This window comes from Sphaerodactylus townsendi, linkage group LG16 (genome assembly GCF_021028975.2).
Source record: "Sphaerodactylus townsendi isolate TG3544 linkage group LG16, MPM_Stown_v2.3, whole genome shotgun sequence".
Classification (NCBI taxonomy): Eukaryota; Metazoa; Chordata; class Lepidosauria; order Squamata; family Sphaerodactylidae; genus Sphaerodactylus; species Sphaerodactylus townsendi.
Genome location: NC_059440.1, coordinates 27,809,678 through 27,829,026, shown reverse-complemented (window position 1 = coordinate 27,829,026; position 19,349 = coordinate 27,809,678). Strand labels below are relative to the sequence as shown.

General features: G+C 49.5%; 1 protein-coding gene across 2 annotated transcripts in view; it reads right to left on the bottom strand.

Moving 5' to 3' along the window:
- The window catches only part of C1QTNF12 (C1q and TNF related 12), a 28,744-nt gene extending 12,721 nt beyond the window's left edge, over positions 1-16,023 (bottom strand). Inside the window, exons 1-4 of one of the 2 annotated variants that reach the window (XM_048518527.1) lie at positions 14,784-16,023; positions 5,074-5,190; positions 4,048-4,150; positions 3,263-3,444 (exon numbers count right to left, since the gene is read on the bottom strand). In XM_048518527.1, the coding sequence (XP_048374484.1) occupies positions 3,263-3,444; positions 4,048-4,150; positions 5,074-5,190; positions 14,784-14,972 (591 nt within the window). In that variant the 5' untranslated portion in view covers positions 14,973-16,023. Of the gene's footprint in view, positions 1-3,262; positions 3,445-4,047; positions 4,151-5,073; positions 5,191-12,855; positions 12,892-14,783 lie in introns of those variants that run through there. The other variant, XM_048518529.1, reaches the window with a different exon arrangement.
- Positions 16,024-19,349: the final 3,326 nt, after the last annotated feature.

The window sequence follows — 19,349 nt, the reverse complement described above, 5'->3', positions numbered from 1 at the left end:
CCACCTCAGAGTGTGGTGGAGTCTCCTTCTTTGGAGGTTTTTAAACAGAGGCTGGATGAACATATGTCGGGAGTGCTTTGATTGTGTGTTCCTGCATTGCAGGAGGTTGGACTTGATGGCCCGGGGGGTCTCTTCCAACTCTATGATTCTATAGCTTGCTAGCATGGAGTGCAAAGAAGAAAAACCGAGGGTCGCTAGCTTTCGTCCCCTCTCCCAAGAACCATCTCCTGCAGGGAGCAGCGAGACGCGCTCATGACAGAAGAGATAATCCAGGTAAATGTCGAGCTCGTCTGGTCCTGCACGAAGCGGGCTGCATGGACGCACCCAAAGAGGAGGGTGTTGAAACGCCGCAGTGACAGGGGGCCTGTTTTTCCTTTCGTCACCCTTGGGTAGTCCTCCCTCACCAGGTTTTCGACGCCCGCGACTGCGCCCGAGACACTGCTTCACGTTGCCACAGCCCGAGCTCCAGACGAGCCCCACATAAAGCTGGCACAAATGTGCCCGTTGGCATGGGAAGGCACCGGGAATCCGACAAGCATAATTAAAAAGGAACTGACTCCTTCGCTAAAGCCCCGTCCCGTCCACTGATGGCTATTAAGATGTCTCGAGTCTCCTTCGCAGGGCCAATTAGAGCGGCACCAGAATTATCTCTCGGGGGGGGGGGGGTACCCTGCCCTGGCCTACGCCACAAAGAGCCACTAAGCAAGGTGTGCCTGCCCACAACTTGCGCAATGCATTGTGGGAGGCCTGAGGCTTCCAGACACAGCTAGGCCAAAAGGTTTCAGAGGCAGGTTTTCAAAACAAAACATTCGTCTTTTCTGAACACGGTTAGAATGTCAGACGAGGGTCAGAAAGACCCAGGTTCAGATTCCCACTTGTGTCTTGGTGATTTGGGGCCACTGACATACCCTCGCAGGGTTGTTGTGAGGGCAGCCTACCTCGCAGGGGTGTTGTGAGGATAAAACAGAGGAGAGAAGAATGATGTAAACCACTTTGAGTCTTCATTAGGGACAAAAGCAGGATATAAATACAATGGGAAAATTCTGGGAATACTTCAGCAACTCAGACTTTCTGACCACAATTTTTCAGTATATTCTGGGCAAACTCACATGATTGTCCTGAGAGCCAGTGTGGTGCAGTGGTTAAGAGCATGTGCACTCTAATCTGGAGAACTGGGTTTGATTCCCCGCTCTGCCACTTGAGCTGTGGAGGCTTGTCTGGGGAACCAGATTAGCTTGTGCACTCCCACACACACCAGCTGGGTGACCTTGGGCTAGTCACAGTTCTTCGGAGCTCTCTCAGCCCCACCCACCTCACGGGGGGGTGGGAAGGGAAAGGAGATTGTAAGTCAATTACAGGAGAGAAAGGGGGGGATATAAATCCAAACTCTTCTTCTGTGATACGTTATCAACAAAATATCACCTGAGAAGCTGCAAGTGTAAACTATATGATGCCTTAATGTTTGTGTTTCCTCAAGAGCATAGGTGTCAAACTCACGGCCCTCCAGATGTTATGGACTACAGTTCCCATCATCCCCTGCCAGCATCGTGCTGGCAGGGGATGATGGGAACTGTAGTCTATAACATCTGGAGGGCCATGAGTTTGACACCTGTGCTCAAGAGTATGAAAACGAGCTTTGTCTGTACTGAGCAGATATTGACGGGAGTTGGGGTGGGGTGGGGGCATAAAGACCATTTTGCAGCTCTTATCCCCTCAGAGCCCCCCACCCCACTAAAGGGGGGAAAGCGACAGCAGTTGTCTCTGTCTCACCCTGACACGCAACCTCTGTGTGTACTGAATTAACACATTTTGATGGGGTGGCAGGTATAAAAGCACTAGTCCCAGACATTATGCACACTCCTTCACCAACTCGTCAGCCTCACAAAAACGTGCGTGCTTCAGTTATCGCCTCACGGGGTTTCTCTTTCACCTGGCACCTCTCTCAAGAACAAGTCATAGACTAGCAAGAACCTTTCGCTCCACCCCTTTCCCTTCCTTCCCACGCTGCTTCCTTCCTCATTTTTTAAATATGAAAATATCTAGTACTGTCCCTTTTAAAATAAAATCAGTAGCAACTGCTTCCTGCAGAAGGGGAATTTTCCCCCAGCTTCAGCCACGGGACTTGCTAAGAGAGTCTCACTCAGAGGTGGGATCCAGCAGGTTCTCACAGGTTCCCGAGAGTAGGTTACTAATTATTTGTGTGTGCCGAGAGGGGGTGACTAATTGGTGATTTTGCCACGTGATTTTTGCCTTAGTTGCGCCCCTCCTTTCAGCAGTAGCGCGCAGAACTTGAAGCAGTCTAGCAGGAGGTGCACCGGCGTGCGTGGCAGCCTGCGCCTGCGTGCATTCGTTTCCCGCCCAAGGACCGGCGCAGCAGCTGCGTCCTTGCCACAGCCCCGCCCAGGAATGCCCCGCCCCCGGAATGCCCAGCCACGCCCCCGTCGTGCCCCGCCCAGCCCAATTGGCGCTACGCCACAGTTTGAATCCTACCACCATGGGGACCTGTTACTAAAATTTTTGGATCCCACCACTGGTCTCACTGGTGCATTTTTGAAGATGACCACTGTCCTCATCACACTTAAGGGATCGTGAAAATCTCCCTTAGTCATGATGACAGAGTATAGTGGCCAATTTTAGAAGGCCAGGATAAAGGGGTAATTAAAACCATTCCTTACATGAGAAAGAAGTTAATTATTAGGGTGCCAAAGCTCCCGATCTTTTAAAAATATCCCTGTTATTTTCCTTAATTTCATTCTACATTTCTAAGACTAACAATTCAGAGACACAAAAACACACAGCCTTGGTGGGAGGCTTGTAGAGGTTTCTGTGGGTGATGGGGAAACCACAGGTTTTCCACGACCTTCCTCCACAGAGTTCACAGTGGCTTGTGTGGTTCTCCCTCTATTTTATCATCACAAAAACCCTGCGAGGTAGGTGGGGCTGAGAGAATTCAGAGAGAGCTGTGACTAGCCCAAGGCCACCCAGCAGGAATGTAGGAGTGCGGAAACACATCTGGTTCACCAGATAAGCCTCTGCCACTCAGGCGGAGGAGTGGGGAATCAAACCCTATTCTCCCGATTAGAATCCACCTGCTCTTAACCACTACACCACGCTGGCTCCAGGGAGAGCACAGAAGAAAGAAAGAGGACGGGGGGGTAATGTCCCGCCTCCACAATTTTCTTGCAGGTCCCCGACTTGCTAGAGCCTGTTATATTTCTTCACAAAAACGGGCTCTACTGCCAGTTCATTAATATTTCCTCACCATCTGAAAGTTCTGGAGTTCCATCAAGGTTTTCTTGTCCACAACGATCTGCCCTTTCAGTTTACAGTGGAAAGCTTCCTCCACTCGCTTGTAGGGGGACAGTTCCTCCAGGGACAACAGAAGCGGAGGCACATCACTGGGAGGAGCGGGCAAAGCTGGAGCCGCCCGTCGTTCGGTCGCTTCTGCAAGGAAAGAAAGCCAGAGGTCATACTGTACTCTGCACTGACCCTTACGTTCTAGGAATCTCCTCTGCTCTCTATGCTAAAGATCACAATGATCAGGAGAGGCAGCCTAGAGCGTCACCCATAAAAGACATTGCAGCCTTCTCAAAATCCAGGCTCTACTTTTGCAGAGGCTGTGTTGGGAACCCACCTGGAAACCTCACAAGGTGTGTATGAAGGCAACAGCTGTCCTTCACCATTCTGATACCCCTGGATCCACCCCAGTGGGAAGGACTAGGTAAAATCTAGTGTAGAGGGACAGTTGTAAATATTTAGGTTCCTTCCACACATGCAGAATAATGCACTTTCAGTGCACTTTGCAGCTGTGCGGAATAGCCAAACCCACTTGCAAACAATTATGAATGTGGATTGAAAGTGGGTTATTTTGCATGTGCCTTAGGGGTGCCACTGCTGAAATGTCAAATTGTTTTTGCTGCTCGAGTACACCAGTTCCACATTCAGAAACTTTTTCATATAAAGTGGCTAGCCAATCATAAGCTGCTAGCCAGCGTCACACACCTCTGACTTCCTCCTCTCTCACCAGAAGTATTTGATGGATCTTACCTTTCAACATCTCCTTGAACTCCTGCAGCAAGACTTCCTGGGTGACTTCAGCACCGGGAGGACCAGGTGGCCCTGGGGGGCCTGGGGGACCAACAAGACCACGCTACGAAAAAGAAAGGATAAAGATAAAACAATGACAGGCATATAAATCTGGCCTTGCTCTGAACCTGGCCTAAGAAATAAGAAAACACATGATCATCCTGAAGGCCCCATTTAGAAGAAGAAAAGTTTGGATTTATAAGCCCCCCCCTTTCTTTCCTGTAAGTACACTCAAAGGGGCTCACAATCTCCTTTCCCTTCCCCCCTCACAATAAACACCCTTTGAGGTGGGTGGGGCTGAGAGAGCTCCAAAGAACTGTGACTAGCCCAAGGTCACCCAGCTGGCATGTTTTGGAGTGCACAAGCTAATCTGGTTCCCCAGATAAGCCTCCACAGCTCAAGTGGCAGAGCAAGGAATCAAACCCGGTTCTCCAAATTAGAATGCACCTGCTTTTAACCACTACACTACACTACACCACACACACACAGACACAGAGAGAAGAAAACCAAGATGGAAAGCCCCTCTGTTTGATGAAGACAGCCAATCACTGGTCCTGCCTTCATCTAGGACGTTTCCTAACTTCCTGCAGCACATAGCAGGAGCCTGGGGAAGTGCCTGTGGGTACCATGTCAAGGTATCCTGTGCTAGGGTGTAACAAAATGTTGGGATGGGAGATGGAACATTGGGAGGTTGAGATGGAATGTTGAGAGACTGGTAAGGAATGTTGAGAGGATGAGAAGGAATGTTGAGAGGATGAGAAGGAATGTTGAGAGGATAAGAAGGAATGTTGAGAGGATAAGAAGGAATGTTAGCAGAGGTGGATGGAATGCTGAGAAAGGGGACTGTCAGAAAAAGGGGAGTGAATGGGTGCAGAGGTTAGCAGGAGTAATGGAAAGAGCAGGATGAAATGTCTAGAGTGAGGGACAGACTATTAAGCACTGGCTGCTTTAACACTGTCAACAACCACCCTTCTAGGAACAACCTACTAATTTCTTATCTTTCCCTCTGCATTTCTTTTTGTTGTTGCCATCATCAGGACGATGTACAAATGAAATCCACGTGCGACGTGGGTCGGTGGTGCGAGGGTCTGGAGACTCAAGCATCTACGGAGAGAAGAAGAAGCATTTGAGGGCAACGTGACTTTCACCCATTCCAAAGTAACTTAAAAAATAGTTCCAACATTCAACATTCCTTGTTGTTTAATGAACCAGAAGAGCAAAAGAAGAAGAGTTGGATTTATATCCCCCCTTTCTCTCCTGTAAAGAGACTCAAAGGGGCTTACAATCTCCTTGCCCTTCCCCCCTCACAACAAACACCCTGTGAGGTAGGTGGGGCTGAGAAAGCTCCGAAGAACTGTGACTAGCCCAAGGTCACCCAGCTGGCGTGTGTTGGAGTGCACAGGCTAATCTGAATTCCTCAGACAAGCCTCCACAGCTCAAGCGGCAGAGCGGGGAATCAAACCCGGTTCCTCCAGATTGCACCTGTTTTAACCACTACGCCACTGCTGCTCCCTACTAAATTCTGGATCTGAAATAAAAGATAAATTCTGGATCTGAAATAAGAGATGATGCATTTAAGATTTTTTTAAAAACATTTTTTAACCCAGATTGTTTTCAGATTTGCCCGCGGGAATTCCCTGCTCAGTTCAGAAATGCAGGTGTCAGATTACAAGAAACTCAGCATGTGAATATGCACATTGTACCGTTGTATTCTTTTTAAAAATCATGCTTAAATTATTCCGGTTATCATCACGCTATGCCCATTCTTCTTTGCAAATTAAAAAAAAAATTACGGGGAAGTTTCAAAAACTGAATGTTTGTACTTGAAGCTCTGGGTGGATTTTAAAAGACGGAAAAGACTTTTGGGTGGGTATTTGTGAGTACTGTTATGGGGGTGCTCAAATTTTGGCAATGAGTTCGTGAAACGCGAGCGTATGAAACAGTGAAGACAGATGTAGCATAGGAAGGGTGAAGGCAGATGTAACGTAAGAGGATTCACAGGTGCCTACTTTCAGCTTCAAAAACCAACTTTCTGTCTTCCCCACCCTGTTGGTGGATTGTGCTATTCAAGACCAACTCACTTCCTCTTCATGCAGGGGAGGGCTTTGTTAACTTTCCCTCCCCAGCAAAATTTACACTGTAATCCACTGAAATGAATGGGCTTAGATGGCAATGACTTTTCTTTGGACAGTGGAGCAGAAAAAAATCCAGGGGATGTGATAGGGCCCAGATGAAAGAAAGGAAAAATCTCCCTTCTATCTCAGTCTCGGAGGTTTAAAAAGAAGATTGCTTCTCCTTCTATGTGGCGTATGTGGATCTTATATATTTTTTTCACCCCTCTTCCAGCATTTTGGCATACTGCACTTCCGTGCAATGCTTCCTGATGGCAAGAAACTATGAACAAAGAAACACGCAGAGGTGCATTGGGCACCCTCCCCTGCGGATAGCTCATCCTGCTGATTGCCCACACTGCATTCTTCCCTTGTTCCGGAATTCTTTTCTGTCCTGAACTCTACCTCTCTTTAATTCTGATCTAACCAGGAACTGAAATTATTAAACTATTTGTTTAAAGCAGAATAGGAGCGTGTGCAGTTTGCCACTGATGCTGGTCCCTCCCACCCATATAGCTCCTTTATGCTACTGGTTGGCACATTCACACTGATAAAACAGGGTTGTGCAGTGTTTTACCAAAGTGCACACCCAAAGCCTCATGTTGCTTAAACACTACACAAAAAAGTACCTTCATGTCAGCACGCATACAATCTTTTTTCCTTTTTTTTTTTGCATCGAACATATGCTTGCTCCATAGAATAGGTAAAAAGGCTCAACAACACTAAAAGCCCCAAAACATTAATCACAACAAATGTTCTTTTCCCCTCAAGTCTGAAAATAAACAATTGAATGACAGGGGATTCCTATTGAATCAGTTCTATGCTGGAAGCAACTCGAATATCAAAAGTAAAGATCGAGAGAAGGAGAATTTTGGAATCTGCCCTATTAGGTTTTCCAATTTTCTGTCTGTGGGAGGTGATATCCCACCCTCACCCTCAGCCCCAAATCCCAGCCTCAAAAAATTAAGGAGGGGGGCGCGACACCTGGAAAACAACCTCCCCAGTGATGCTCTAGGAATTTCCTCTAAGGTCTTTACTACAGAGATTACGCTAAATTCCTAGAGCATCACCCAGAAGTGAAATCGCATCCTTTCCAAATGCCATCTCCCCTAGGCACCGCCCTCAACTTGACCTGGCATTTGTGGAGGGAGTGCTGGCAACCCTATACTTTACCAGTGAGGATCCAATCCCAACCAAATCAGTCACACTGCAGAGGTACCAGCTCAGCAATAGCGTCTGGAGAGAAGGGCCAGCTTGAACAGGAAGTCCTGCAGAGAGGCAGCAAGCAGCCTCCAATGTCATTGGGTGCTTTGGGCTCACAGAACCACAGCGCGCAGTTTGAGAATTACCTCCTCAACGCAGAGGCCAGAATAACTACCTAGGCACACACACACACATGCACACTCTGTGCCAGTTCTTGTTCGTGCTACGCCTGCTTCTCTGGACTTGTTTTATTCTACGGAGTCTTCAACGGGCCAGATTCCCAGGGCCGAAAAGACATCCCCATGACCCGGCCTCTCTTTTTTTGGCTGCAGAGTTGGGCAGAAATGCAGGGCGTGTCTGAGATTAAGGAACTATGCAAACAATTTGCAGCTGGTGACACATGTTGCGGCGACGGTGGCTGCCTGAGCATCTGTGCCCACTCCCACCACTGTTTACCAGGGACAATCCCTGCTTGCAGATCTCCGTCCTTTGCCATTCCCTCCTCCGTCCCCAAAGTCTGCCTCTCAAGAAGGCCAGGCTCAAACGTCGCTGGCGCACATTTCTGAAGTTCTTATGCTGCAGGCTTCAACCCCTTCCTCCTGAACCCCGAGATCAGATGATAAATCTCGGAACGGTGGGTTGGGTGCCTCTCTTTCCTGTGCACACTCAGTTGGAAGGCGGCCAAACCCTCAGCATTCCAGACCCTGAAACCCATGGGGCGGGGCTAGTGATGTCATGGAGTTATGGTTGCCAATCCCCAGGTGGGGTATGGAGAGCTCCTTGAATTATAGCAGATGGTCAGACCACATAGGTTGTTTATTTATTTATGTAAAACGTTTATTCCGCTGATTCCTGGAGATCTCCGGGGGCCACTTGGGGGTTGCCCCCACCCCCGATGTTACATTCACTTAAACTGCAACAGCTTGTCCTTTATGGATGTAGAAGCCAACATGTTCTTTGACGTACTAACTTCCCGCCCCACAAAAGGATTGCGCTATAATGCGTTAACAACAGTTCAGAATTCATTGCGGCAGCAATTGTTGGTATGAAAGGACCGTACATCTCACAACACTTTAGTGAACATGCACATGTGTTTCTTTACACATGCGCTCGAAGAAAGGTGCATCTATCCCACCATTTAACTTTCAGAAGGAGATCTATCCCCCATCCTTCAGGTGGATGGAGATACAGAAGAAGAAGAAGAAGAAGAAGAAGAAGAGGAGGAGGAGGAGGAGGAGGAGGAGGAGTTTGGATTTATATCCCCCTTTCTTTCATGTAAGGAGACTCAAAGGGGCTTGCAATCTCCTTTCCCTCCCACCCCCGCAAAACAAACACCCTGCGAGGTGGGTGGGGCTGAGAGAGCTCCCAAGAACTGTGACTAGCCCAAGGTCACCCAGCTGGCATGTGTTAGAGTGCACAAGCTAATCTAGTTCACCAGATAAGCCTCCACAGATCACATGGCAGAGCCGGGAATCAAACCCAGTTCTCCAGATTAGAGTGCACCTGCTCTTAACTGCTACACCACGCTGGAAGTACAAGGGATCTCCAAATTACAGAGATCAGAAATCCCCAGGAGAAAATGGCTCCTTTGCAGGGTGGATTCTACGGCATTACACCCAGCAGTCTGCCTCTCACGCCAGAGGAAGTGGATCCTGAGCCATCCGCGAGGAGTATTCGTGCATTCCATGATAATTGAGTAATTAGTGTCAAAGTTATATCTGTCGAGTACACCCTTACGTCTAGCAGACATCCCTGGAATGGGACCAACAGGCAGTTTATTTCACGAGACCCCAAACTGTAAAGCGTCGAAGCAAACTTTGGAAGCAGGGAGGGGTAGATTAAATCCTCAAGGAACTGTTAAATGATTCAAATTGGCCGGCAAGAATTCAAACCTATGTGCTCTCTGACAGAGGCGTATCTAGGAAAAAGGGAGCCCTGTGCAAAATCTGAGTTTTACACACACACACACACACACACACACACACACACACACACACACACACACACAGGTATGGGCGGCCACCCTCCCCCACTACGACCAAACCATTTTGTTTTGCACCTGGTCTTGAAGTCAGTGTATGGACCTGGGGAGAAGGAGGAGTGGTATGGGGGCAATTTTCTGTCCCCCCCACGTGACTAAATGGCCACAGCCCAGGGACATTTGACCCCTGTTTAAGGCTACTTTCTGTTGACCACGCAACCTGATGGGTTGAAGATTTGGGGTTCGTGTTGGTCAAACAGAAACGTCTCTTAAACTCTCCTCCCAACCTCTTCTTGGATTTTGGCGGTTCAAGTTATCTGCTCTGGCTTCCAAAGTGGAGCTAATGAATTTGGAGCCATGCATTCTATCAGGATCCTATTTGCGATGAACGCACTGGAGTGCATGAGCACGTCAGCAAAAACACCCAGCCCCAAGAATCATGACGTAATCGAAAACTGTGATTGGGGAAACGGATTTTTTTTTTGCCGTGCTTTCTCAACAATGTGCAAGGTAGAATGGGGGAAAAGATACGACTGACGTGAAAGAAGAAAGCGCACTGGAGCACATCGCGCACTCTCCATTTAAGGAATTAACTCGAGCAATGCTCCGACGTTAACAGCGACGAAGGAGGAAAAATACAACCCAGAGCAAGATTCCAGAAGGAGAGAGGGAAGAGACAGTTATTGCTATTATGAAATTACTTATGGGGAGAACTGAAGGGGGGGGGAGTGTGATAAGTCCCCCTGCCCACCACTGGTTCTACATGCACCACACCGGAGCATCTGGGATCTTTCTGGATGGGTTTGTGGGCTCTGCTCTCACCTGGACGGCCCAGGATAGATCGATGCCATCAGAAGTCGAACACTAACCAGGGTTAGTCCTTGGATCCAAGACCGGCAGGGAAGTCTATGGTTTCTGTGCAGAGGTCAGCAGTGGCAAACCATCTCTGTTAGTCTCTTGTTTTGAAAACTGTAGGGGGTTGCCACTTTGGAGGGTGATCTCCATAGCATTACAATCTCCAAGGCCCAGCAACTGGGCAGCGTGGCGTTGCGGTTCAGAGCAGGCACGCTCTAATCTGGAGAACCAGGTTTGATTCCCTGCTCTGCCACTTGAGCTGTGGAGGCTTATCTGGTAAACTAGATTAGTTTGTGCACTCCAAAACATGCCAGCTGGGTGACCTTGGGCTAATCACAGCTCTTCGGAGCTCTCTCAGCCTCCCCCACCTCACAGGGTGTTTGTTGTGGGGGGAGGGAAGAGAAAGGAGATTGTAAGCCCCTTTGAGTCCCTTTACAGGAGAGAAAGGGGGGATATAAATCCAAACTTCTCCTTCTTCGGGGCTGGCGACCTCTCCGTGGGTTGCCGGTGCCTTCCTTCAGCTCTAAATCCCTCTTGGAGAAGCAGCCAGCCCGCTCCTCGCCTTCCCCGCCAGCCACCGTGATTGACAGCTAAAATGAATGCTCTGCCCTTGTGGTATTATTATTTAATTACTACGGCATGCACGAGCAATCCGAGGAATAAGCAGCGAAGCCTCTCTGTTGATCTTGGCAGAAACCGGCACCGGCAGCCGCAAGCGGCACTCGCGGCCAAGTCGGGTATGGCCCAAGACCCACGTCTGCACCACCAGGGCGGGCAAGGAGCCAAAGCGCCTTTGTTGTCTTCTGCTTGGGGGCAATGCTTTAGTGGTTGGAGTGTGGGACTAAGATCTGGGAGGGCCAGGTTCGAATCTCCTCTCTGGCAATCTTGGGCCAAACGCCTACTTGCAGCTAGCTTACCTTACACGGGTGTTGTGAAGATAAAACAGAGGACAGGAGTCAGGGGGAAGCCACTGGGTATAAATGAAGTCAGCAAATAAATAAACAGATTTAGAAGTGGTCCACTTGCAGGAGACATCGCTACCGACCTACTGGACTATCAAGGGCAGGGCCCCACAACTTCTTGGAGGAGGAGGAGGAGTTTGGATTTATACCCCACCTTTCTTTCCTGTAAAGAGGCTCAAAGGGGTTTACAAACTCCTTTCCTTTCCTCTCCCCACAACAGACACCTTCTGAGGCAGGTGGGGCTGAGAGAGTTCTGAGAGAACTGTGACTAGCCCCAGGTCACCCAGCAGGAAGTGAAGAAACACGTCTGGCATCATGCTGGCAGGGGATAATGGGAACTGTAGTCCCTAACATCTGGAGGGGCGCGAGTTTGACATCTGTGCCTTAAGTCCATCATACCGATCCTGATCTATAAACTTCCCATGGGCCATTTGAAGCTCATCTGTTTTATTCCCATTTCACAGATGGGGAATACCGAGGCCATAGGCGGCTGACTTTCCAACGGCCAGTAATTTACTGAAGTGATAGCTCAGCTGGGACGTGAACCCCGTTTCCATCACCACCCGTATCCTTTCCCTTCCTGTAGACCCCCAAATCTGACGATACCGGGACGGGCAACGGGATCAGGAATATTCCGAGTCGGAAAACACCACTCAACCGCCTAAATGACAGACGCCCCCAAAATTGCGCAGGTAGAAAGAAACCATTGTCCTCTGCGGTTGTCTGCCGGGAAGAAAAAAATCTCCTTTCCCCCCCTTGGGGGTAATTAGCTCCTATTAACTAATTAACCACCAGGTAATTACTTGCTATTAAGGCCCTGTGCAGACACCCTTGGCTTAAAACAAAAAGGCACTTCTAAGCGGTTACAACACCTTAATGGGAACAGAGTGTCTTTCACAGGTATTAAGGTTCCCATCTCTGGCCACACCCCTGGCGAATGTGGATTCCTGATCAAACTCCCCCGCTTCCTCCCCTCCCCCCCCCCCACCCCAGGTTGGCAGGCAAGCCCCGAACTGTTCTCACACCACATCCGACACCCCTTTGCAAGCTCTTGTGTGTTGATCAGTGTATTGATCAGTAACAGATGTCCAGGCCCCTCCCTGGCCACCCCCAGGGAATGGAGAGAGGTGAAGGTATAGGCCTGTGAGATTCAGGTTTGGGAGATTTGGGGTGGAAGAAGAAGAGTTTGGATTTATACCTCCCTCTTTCTCTCCTGTAAGGAAACTCAAGGTGGCTTACAAGCTCCTTTCCCTTCCTCTCCCCACAACAGACAGGTGGGGCTGAGAGAGTTCTGAGAGAACTGTTACTAGCCCAAGGACACCCAGCAGCAGTGACATAGGTATAGATTTTTTATGGGGTGGGTTCGGTGACTGAGGGCTTTCCAGCTGTTCCATTCCATGCATTGTTTCAAGCAAGCAGGACATGTAATGGGAGGGGTTTGAACCCGAGAAATTCCCCCCTTACCTATGTCCCTGCCCAGCAGGAATGTAGGTATGCGGAAACTCATCTGGTTCACCAGGTAAGCCTCTGCCACTCAGGTGGAGGAGTAGGGAATCAAACCCGGTTCTCCAGATTAGAACCCCCCTGCTCTTAACCACTACACCACGCTGGTTCTGAGGTCGAGGATTTCAATGGGGTAAAATAACATAGAACCCACCTTCCAGAGCATCCATTTTTTTCTCTGTTATCGGGAGAAAGCTGTAATTTTTGGGGTGGGCGGGAATCCCCGCCCAAGTCTCAGGTAGAGGCTGGCTTCCCTAGTTAGAGAAACAGTATCTTCTATAGTCTATCTAATCTGGACTGGGGGTTTATGCTTAAACACGTTCTTTCTGGCGAAGACCAACAGTTCAGATCCTATCTTTGTTTACTCTCATGCCTCTGCCTGCACAAAATCAGGTCTAAGCTAGACCGTCACATCTTGTGGCAGTCAGTTCCATAAGCAGAAGGCCTTCTAACAGCCGACTGCATTCAAAGGCAGCCTCGCCCCAGAGAGATCGCAAGTACCTTGTAAGCTCACAGCCCTGATTTCTCTCTAGCCCAACAGTTTGGTTTCCAGCGGCAGCTATCCCATACCTCTGGGAGGGCTGCAAACAAGGGATGGCATGTTTCTCCCGCCCCCCACCTCTGTTTGTCTAAAACATATTTAAGCATGAACATAAGAACTCATCCACACAGCTTTGCACACATTTGATATCAGGCTTAGACTACGGGCCACCTTGTGGCAGTGAGTTCCATAATTTCATTACACGCCACATGAAGAAGCGGTCGCCATTTATCTGTCTGGAAGTCGCCCACCTGCTTCTCTGGGAGTGATTCCAACTTTGGGTACAAAGGCAGCTGAGCGTGGGATTGAGAGCTCGAATGGCATGGCGGTTTAAGGGTCTGACTGGGACTTCAGACACCGAGTTCAAATCCTCGCTACCGAGCGACCCTGAGCTCATTTCAATCTCTCAGCTTAAGCCTACCTCACAAGACAGGATGGGGGACTGGGTGGAGGGGGAGAATACTGCGAAAGGCCGCTTTGGGCGCCAATAAGGGAGCAAAACTGGATACATTTTTTTTTTAAAGGCAAAAATAATCAAATAGGGATCTCAGGAAACTTCCGATCCAGGCACTGACCGGACAAAATCTGCTTAATTCCTTCAGGTCAGATGGAGAGATAGTCATCACCACAACAGCGGAAGGCAACCTTCTTGGTTTCCGCAGCATTCATAATTTTACCTCTGGCCAGCCAAGAAACCCATAAACAGACCGTAAGGGAGATACCCATCTCCTGACATTTGCCTCCACCATCTGATAGACTGCCTCTGAAAATGGAGGTGCCGCTCTTAACCTATCATAGCCGACAGCCACCAGTCTCTAAACCCTCTTTAAATATATTGGCAGCCACCGCCGCTTCTGACAGCAATTAATTCCATAAATGGAGCAATTTTAATACAGTTGGGTGTTGTGGGTTTTCCAGGCAGTCTGGCTGTGGTCTGGCACTTTTTACTTATAACGTTTGCCCACAACTGGCATCTTCAGAGGCATCTTCAGAGGCATTTCCCTCAGTTGTACACATCTTACCATGGCATGCATGTAAGGATGCCAGCCATAGATGGGAGCAAAACCTTAAGAGCAAAAAATACCAGACCAAGGTCACACAGCCTGGAAAACCCACAACAACCTGTCGATTCCAGCTGCGAAAGCCCTCGACAATACAGTTTTAATACAACCAACGCACACCCTGCCATAAGCCCACGGCCCAACAAACGTGCCTTAATGTGCTTGCAAGATGTTTTCAGACCCCTTCCGCACATGCAGAATAATCCACTTTCAATCCACTTCCACAATTGCTTGCAAGTGGGTTTTGCTCTTCCGCACAGCAAAGCCCAGCTGCAAAGTGCATTGAAAGTGGATTGAAAGTGCATCGTTCTGCATGTGCGGAAGGGGCCTCACCCTTCCTTGGTTTGCCCGACCTGTGAAATGGGGATCCAATCAAGCTTCCTTGTCAAGGAGTTACAATGGAAGGGGCACCTAGGCACCACCAGACAGCATACCTACAATCCCTGAAAGATGTTCCTGAACATCTGTTTTGAAACCTACCTTGGACTGGCCATGTAGTTCTTCGCTGTTGGAGAGCGTCATGTTGAAGGGTTCTGTATATTGGTTGGGTTCCTTCACCTTCTTCCGCTCTTTCTTGGCGGCCGCGGCTCGGAAACGGCAGAACTCTTGGCACAGCAGGGTTGCCAAAACGAACCAGCTCCAGTATCTCATTTTGACTTTGGAGGACATCTTCTCGGCGGAAAGTCCAGAGGGCACGGCCCCTCCCGAGACAGCGACCCAGAGAAGGCGAAGTTTGGGGAGAAAGTCGTGAGTGCCTTTTTTTCCTGGCTCGGCGGAACAACTTTATTCCCAAACTACTTCAGGTCGGAAGAACCGGCAATCACCGCAAGCAAATTCTGGAGGGTCCAATTGGCGATGGGCATATTGAAGGACTCCTCTGTCAGGCTGGCTTGTGAAGATTGAAATCTGAAGGTGCGTCAAAGTGGGGCTGGTCAGCACAAATAGCTGCCCGGCTGACCTTTCACGCTCAATCTTTCTTGCAAAAGAAATTTGTGAACCTCAGGTTCCAAATTTGCACAAAGGAGGAGCTAGAAAAACTCAGGGAACCAACTGACAGCAGCGCTGGAACCCTGAGAGACCCAGGTGGGCTAGGGGGCTTCGCCTTTACCTGTGGTCACGGAAGCCTGCCAAAGTGGTCCATTTCAGGGGTCCCGTCCATCAAGCGTTTCTTGTTTCCTTACCAAGGGACAGATTCTTCTTCTGGAGAGACTTGGGGGGACTTCAGACTCCCCAAGACTCTTCCACACCACATGCCAAGGGGGCCAATTATCCTCCAAGAGTTCAGGGAACTTCTCAGGCCCCTCTTGAGCAGAGGACAGAAGAGATCCCACCAAGAGGCCAACTTCCTACCAGCTGTGGTTCTTCTGCAGAGCAACAGAGAGCAGCCACATCTGCTGGTCCGCCTCCCTTCGCCAGGTCCTCTCTGGAAGGGGTGTTTCACTCCGACTGCTCTGCGAAGCTCCCCGGCCTCCTTTCTCCCTCGGCTCTACCTCAGCAAATAAATACTTCTTTTGTGGGAGAGTTTTCCATCAGCTTGAAGGAGGGGTGTGTGTGTGGGGGGGGGGGGGAGAAGAAAAGAAAGGAGTGAAACACATCTGGGGAGGGAGGGGTCATGTTCTAATGAGCTGTCGAGGCAGTCTTTTCACACTCCTGCTCGGGGGAGACTGGCGGCTAAGTGGAATCTTCCCCGTGCCAAAGAGATTTACATCAGCCGCGTCTACCTTCCCTCGTCCCCTTCCTTATTATCTAAAAGGGATCGCCACTTTTCATCGGAGGAATCCTGGAAGAATGTGCCTCTTGGAGACATGCAGAGCACCAGGACAATAAAGGGGGCCAGCGTCATTGGGGGGTGGGATGCGCATTTGTAAGCCCCTCTTCCCTGATTCCTTGCAGGGCCCGAGTGTCAATTGCCAGTCTGTTGGCTTAATATAAACCGAATGAGCACAGGACTGTTGTGGGTCCTAAATGGATCCTCCATGTGCAAAGGAAGTATACCTCTGAATGCCACATGCTGAAATGATATAAACGGAGAGGAAACCATGCTTTCGTGCTCTGTTTTTGCACGCTCCCTTGGATACATCTGGCTGGCTGTTGAAAAAAGGCAAGTAGTGAGCTAGCGGATAAAGGGGCAGGCAAGGGGCAGAGACTGGAGTTCGAATTCCCCCAAAATTCACCAGGTCCTTCAGCCAGCTGCACTCGCTGTCTCTCGTTATCTTTCTCTCTCTTGTCCCATCTCAGTCTAGCCTACCTCACAGGGTTGTTGCAAAGAAAAACTGGCAAGGGAGGAACCGGGCACGTTGCTTTGAGCACTTTGGAGGAAACAACAAGAAGAGCAAGGTGCACTTTGTTCTGGTCTAGCAGGGCAGTTCTTGCGTTCCAAGTAGAACCTCCATGTGCAACAGCAGTAGAGCTTAATACTGTGGGCTAAACCTAGGCGGCTCCAGGCTTGTGCATTTCCCCCCCCCCCCCCCCCGGTTACTACTGAAAATACAATATTGGGCAAAGTGGAAATTGATCTGACCCAGCAAGGCAATTCTGATGTTCTTATGTCCCTGGTTACAATGAGGGCGCTTTCAAAGGAAGTCCTTTGGGGCTCTTCTCTCTCCCGACCTTCTCAAACTGTAGCTATTGGAGCAATCTCTTTGCACTCTTTTGAGAAACACTAGCATGGGGGTGTTCATCATGCAGCCCGGGGGCCAGATCTAGCCTGTTGGGTGGGCTTATCAGGTCTGCAAGCAACCCCCCTCCCCCCAACTTGAATCCCAGATCTCCAGCCACCAGCTGGAGGTTGGTAACCTGAGCTTCCACCATTCGAGGTTCCTCTGCAGCCGTTGCAAACAGGTCCAGCAAACCAACGGCCTAGATTTCCTCAAAGTAGGCTTGCCAATCCCCAGGTGCGGCCTGGAGATTTCCTGGCATTACTACTGAATTCTGGACAATAGAACTCAGTTCCCCTATAGAAAATGATGGCTTTGGAGGGGAGGAGTAATCTATGGAATTGGGCCCTGTTGAGGACCCCCTCCTCAACCCCCTCCCAAGCTCCACCCCCCCAAAATCTACAGGTATTTCCCACCCCAGAGCTGGCAACCGTACCTCAAAGATAAGACAGTTAGCAGGGAAAACGCAACTGCTTCGCTGATTCTAGTGGGGGAAATCTGGCGTCTTCACCTGGGCATAATTGTGTTGCTGGTGGTTTCTTGAAGTGCATGGGGGGCGGGGGAGGTGGTATTCAGATGTGGAGAAACAGGGGAGAGAAGGGGGAGACCACAGCCCAGCCCACAGGACCCCCGGCCCCCTCCCCAAGGCCTACAGACCTGTCTCAGCTGCCCAGCGGCCATCTGACAGATCGTCCCATTAACGTATCATCAAGTGCAACTTACAAATTTGGGATGCCGTCGGCTGCTAACCTGGACGGGGGTAAGAAGGACCAGGTGACGCCAGGGAAAGTTAAATATTATTAACCAGGAATGGCTGCTGCGTAGTTCTCATGGAATGCAAGATAGTTTGCATGGGGGGGGGGAGCGAATGGGGGAGACGTCCAATGGGTTAACCGTTTAATCTCTGTTCTGAAATCGGACATGTTTTCAATGAAGCACAGGAATATCCTAAGATTTTTTGTATTAAAATGTGATAGTCCTATAGCAGGCCAGGCTGAGAAGCATATAAACAGATTGCAAAACTAACAGCCCTCTCCCCATTTGCCTTCTGCTCACGATCGCTACTGTGAGATAGATTTCCTGTGTCTACGGAGGCTCCATTTAATGAGTGCAGCAGGGTGAATAATGGCAGATCGAGTCGCCCTCTGTGAATCTGTCTCACAACCTTTAGGGCCATCGAAGTGAACAGGTCTTCTTGGGGCAGTGAGTTCCACAAGAACACTAGACCGCCCTGTAAAGATGCAAAGTGTCCCCCCACATGAAACAAGAAAAAAATTGGTTCCTTTGGTATTTTTAAAAATCAAGCATGCAGGTAGATCAATAGATGGTTCTAGATACTCCTTGTCTCAAGGAACCCTTTTGACACATGGCCTTTGTTCTTTTTTGAAGACGGGAAGCTGCTGTACACCGAATCAGCACGTTGGTCATCAAAGTCAGTATTAACTATATAAGAACATAAGAACAAGCCAGGTGGATCAGACCAGAGTCCATCTAGTCCAGCACTCTGCTACTCGCAGTGGCCCACCAGGTGCCTTTGGGAGCTCACGTGCAGGATGTGAAAGCAATGGCCTTCTGCTGCTCCTGAGCACCTGGTCTGCTAAGGCCTTTGCAATCTCAGTTCAAGGGGAACAAGATTGGTAGCCGTAGATCGTCTTCTCCTCCATAAATCTGTCCAAGCCCCTTTTAAAGCTATCCAGGTTAGTGGCCATCATCAACTACCCGGACTGGCAGCTGCTAAGTCATTTACATCACCAACTTCCTGGTCCTTTTCATCCAGAGATTCCAGGCATCGAATCCGGGAATCTCTCTTTTCTTGCCCTTTTATTCTGTCGCCCCCCCCCCCCCCCACACACACACCATTGCATTTTAGAGCAGGGACCTGGTCTTTTCATTGCCACTCTACAAAGTAATCTTCAAAAACTTCATTTCTAGATTCCCTTTGCAGCAATTCCAAGACTTAGACGGCCTCACAACGCCACCTTCTGGCAGAAGACAGCAACTGTTCAAAAGGAAGAAAGCGGCAAAGGCTTTCCCTTAGTAGAGCCCCAGCAGATATACTGCCTCTAAACATGGAGGTTCTGCCCCTACAGATCTGATGTATCTATTGCCAGCTTGCGCAACCAGTTGCCCTCATGCTGTCTTTATGGGCTTCCTGGAGAAAGAAGAAATCCCCTGCCTCTCTACGGAGGTTACGTCCCTAAAGCCAGGGTGGTGTGCTGGTTAACAGCAGGTGCACTCTAATCTGGGAAACTGGGTTTGACTCCCCCCTCTGCCACTTGAGCTGTGCAAGCTTATCTGGTGAACCAGATTAGCTTGTGCACTCCAACACATGCCAGCTGGGTGACCTTGGGCTAGTCACAGTTCTTTGGAGCTCTCTCAGCCCCATCCA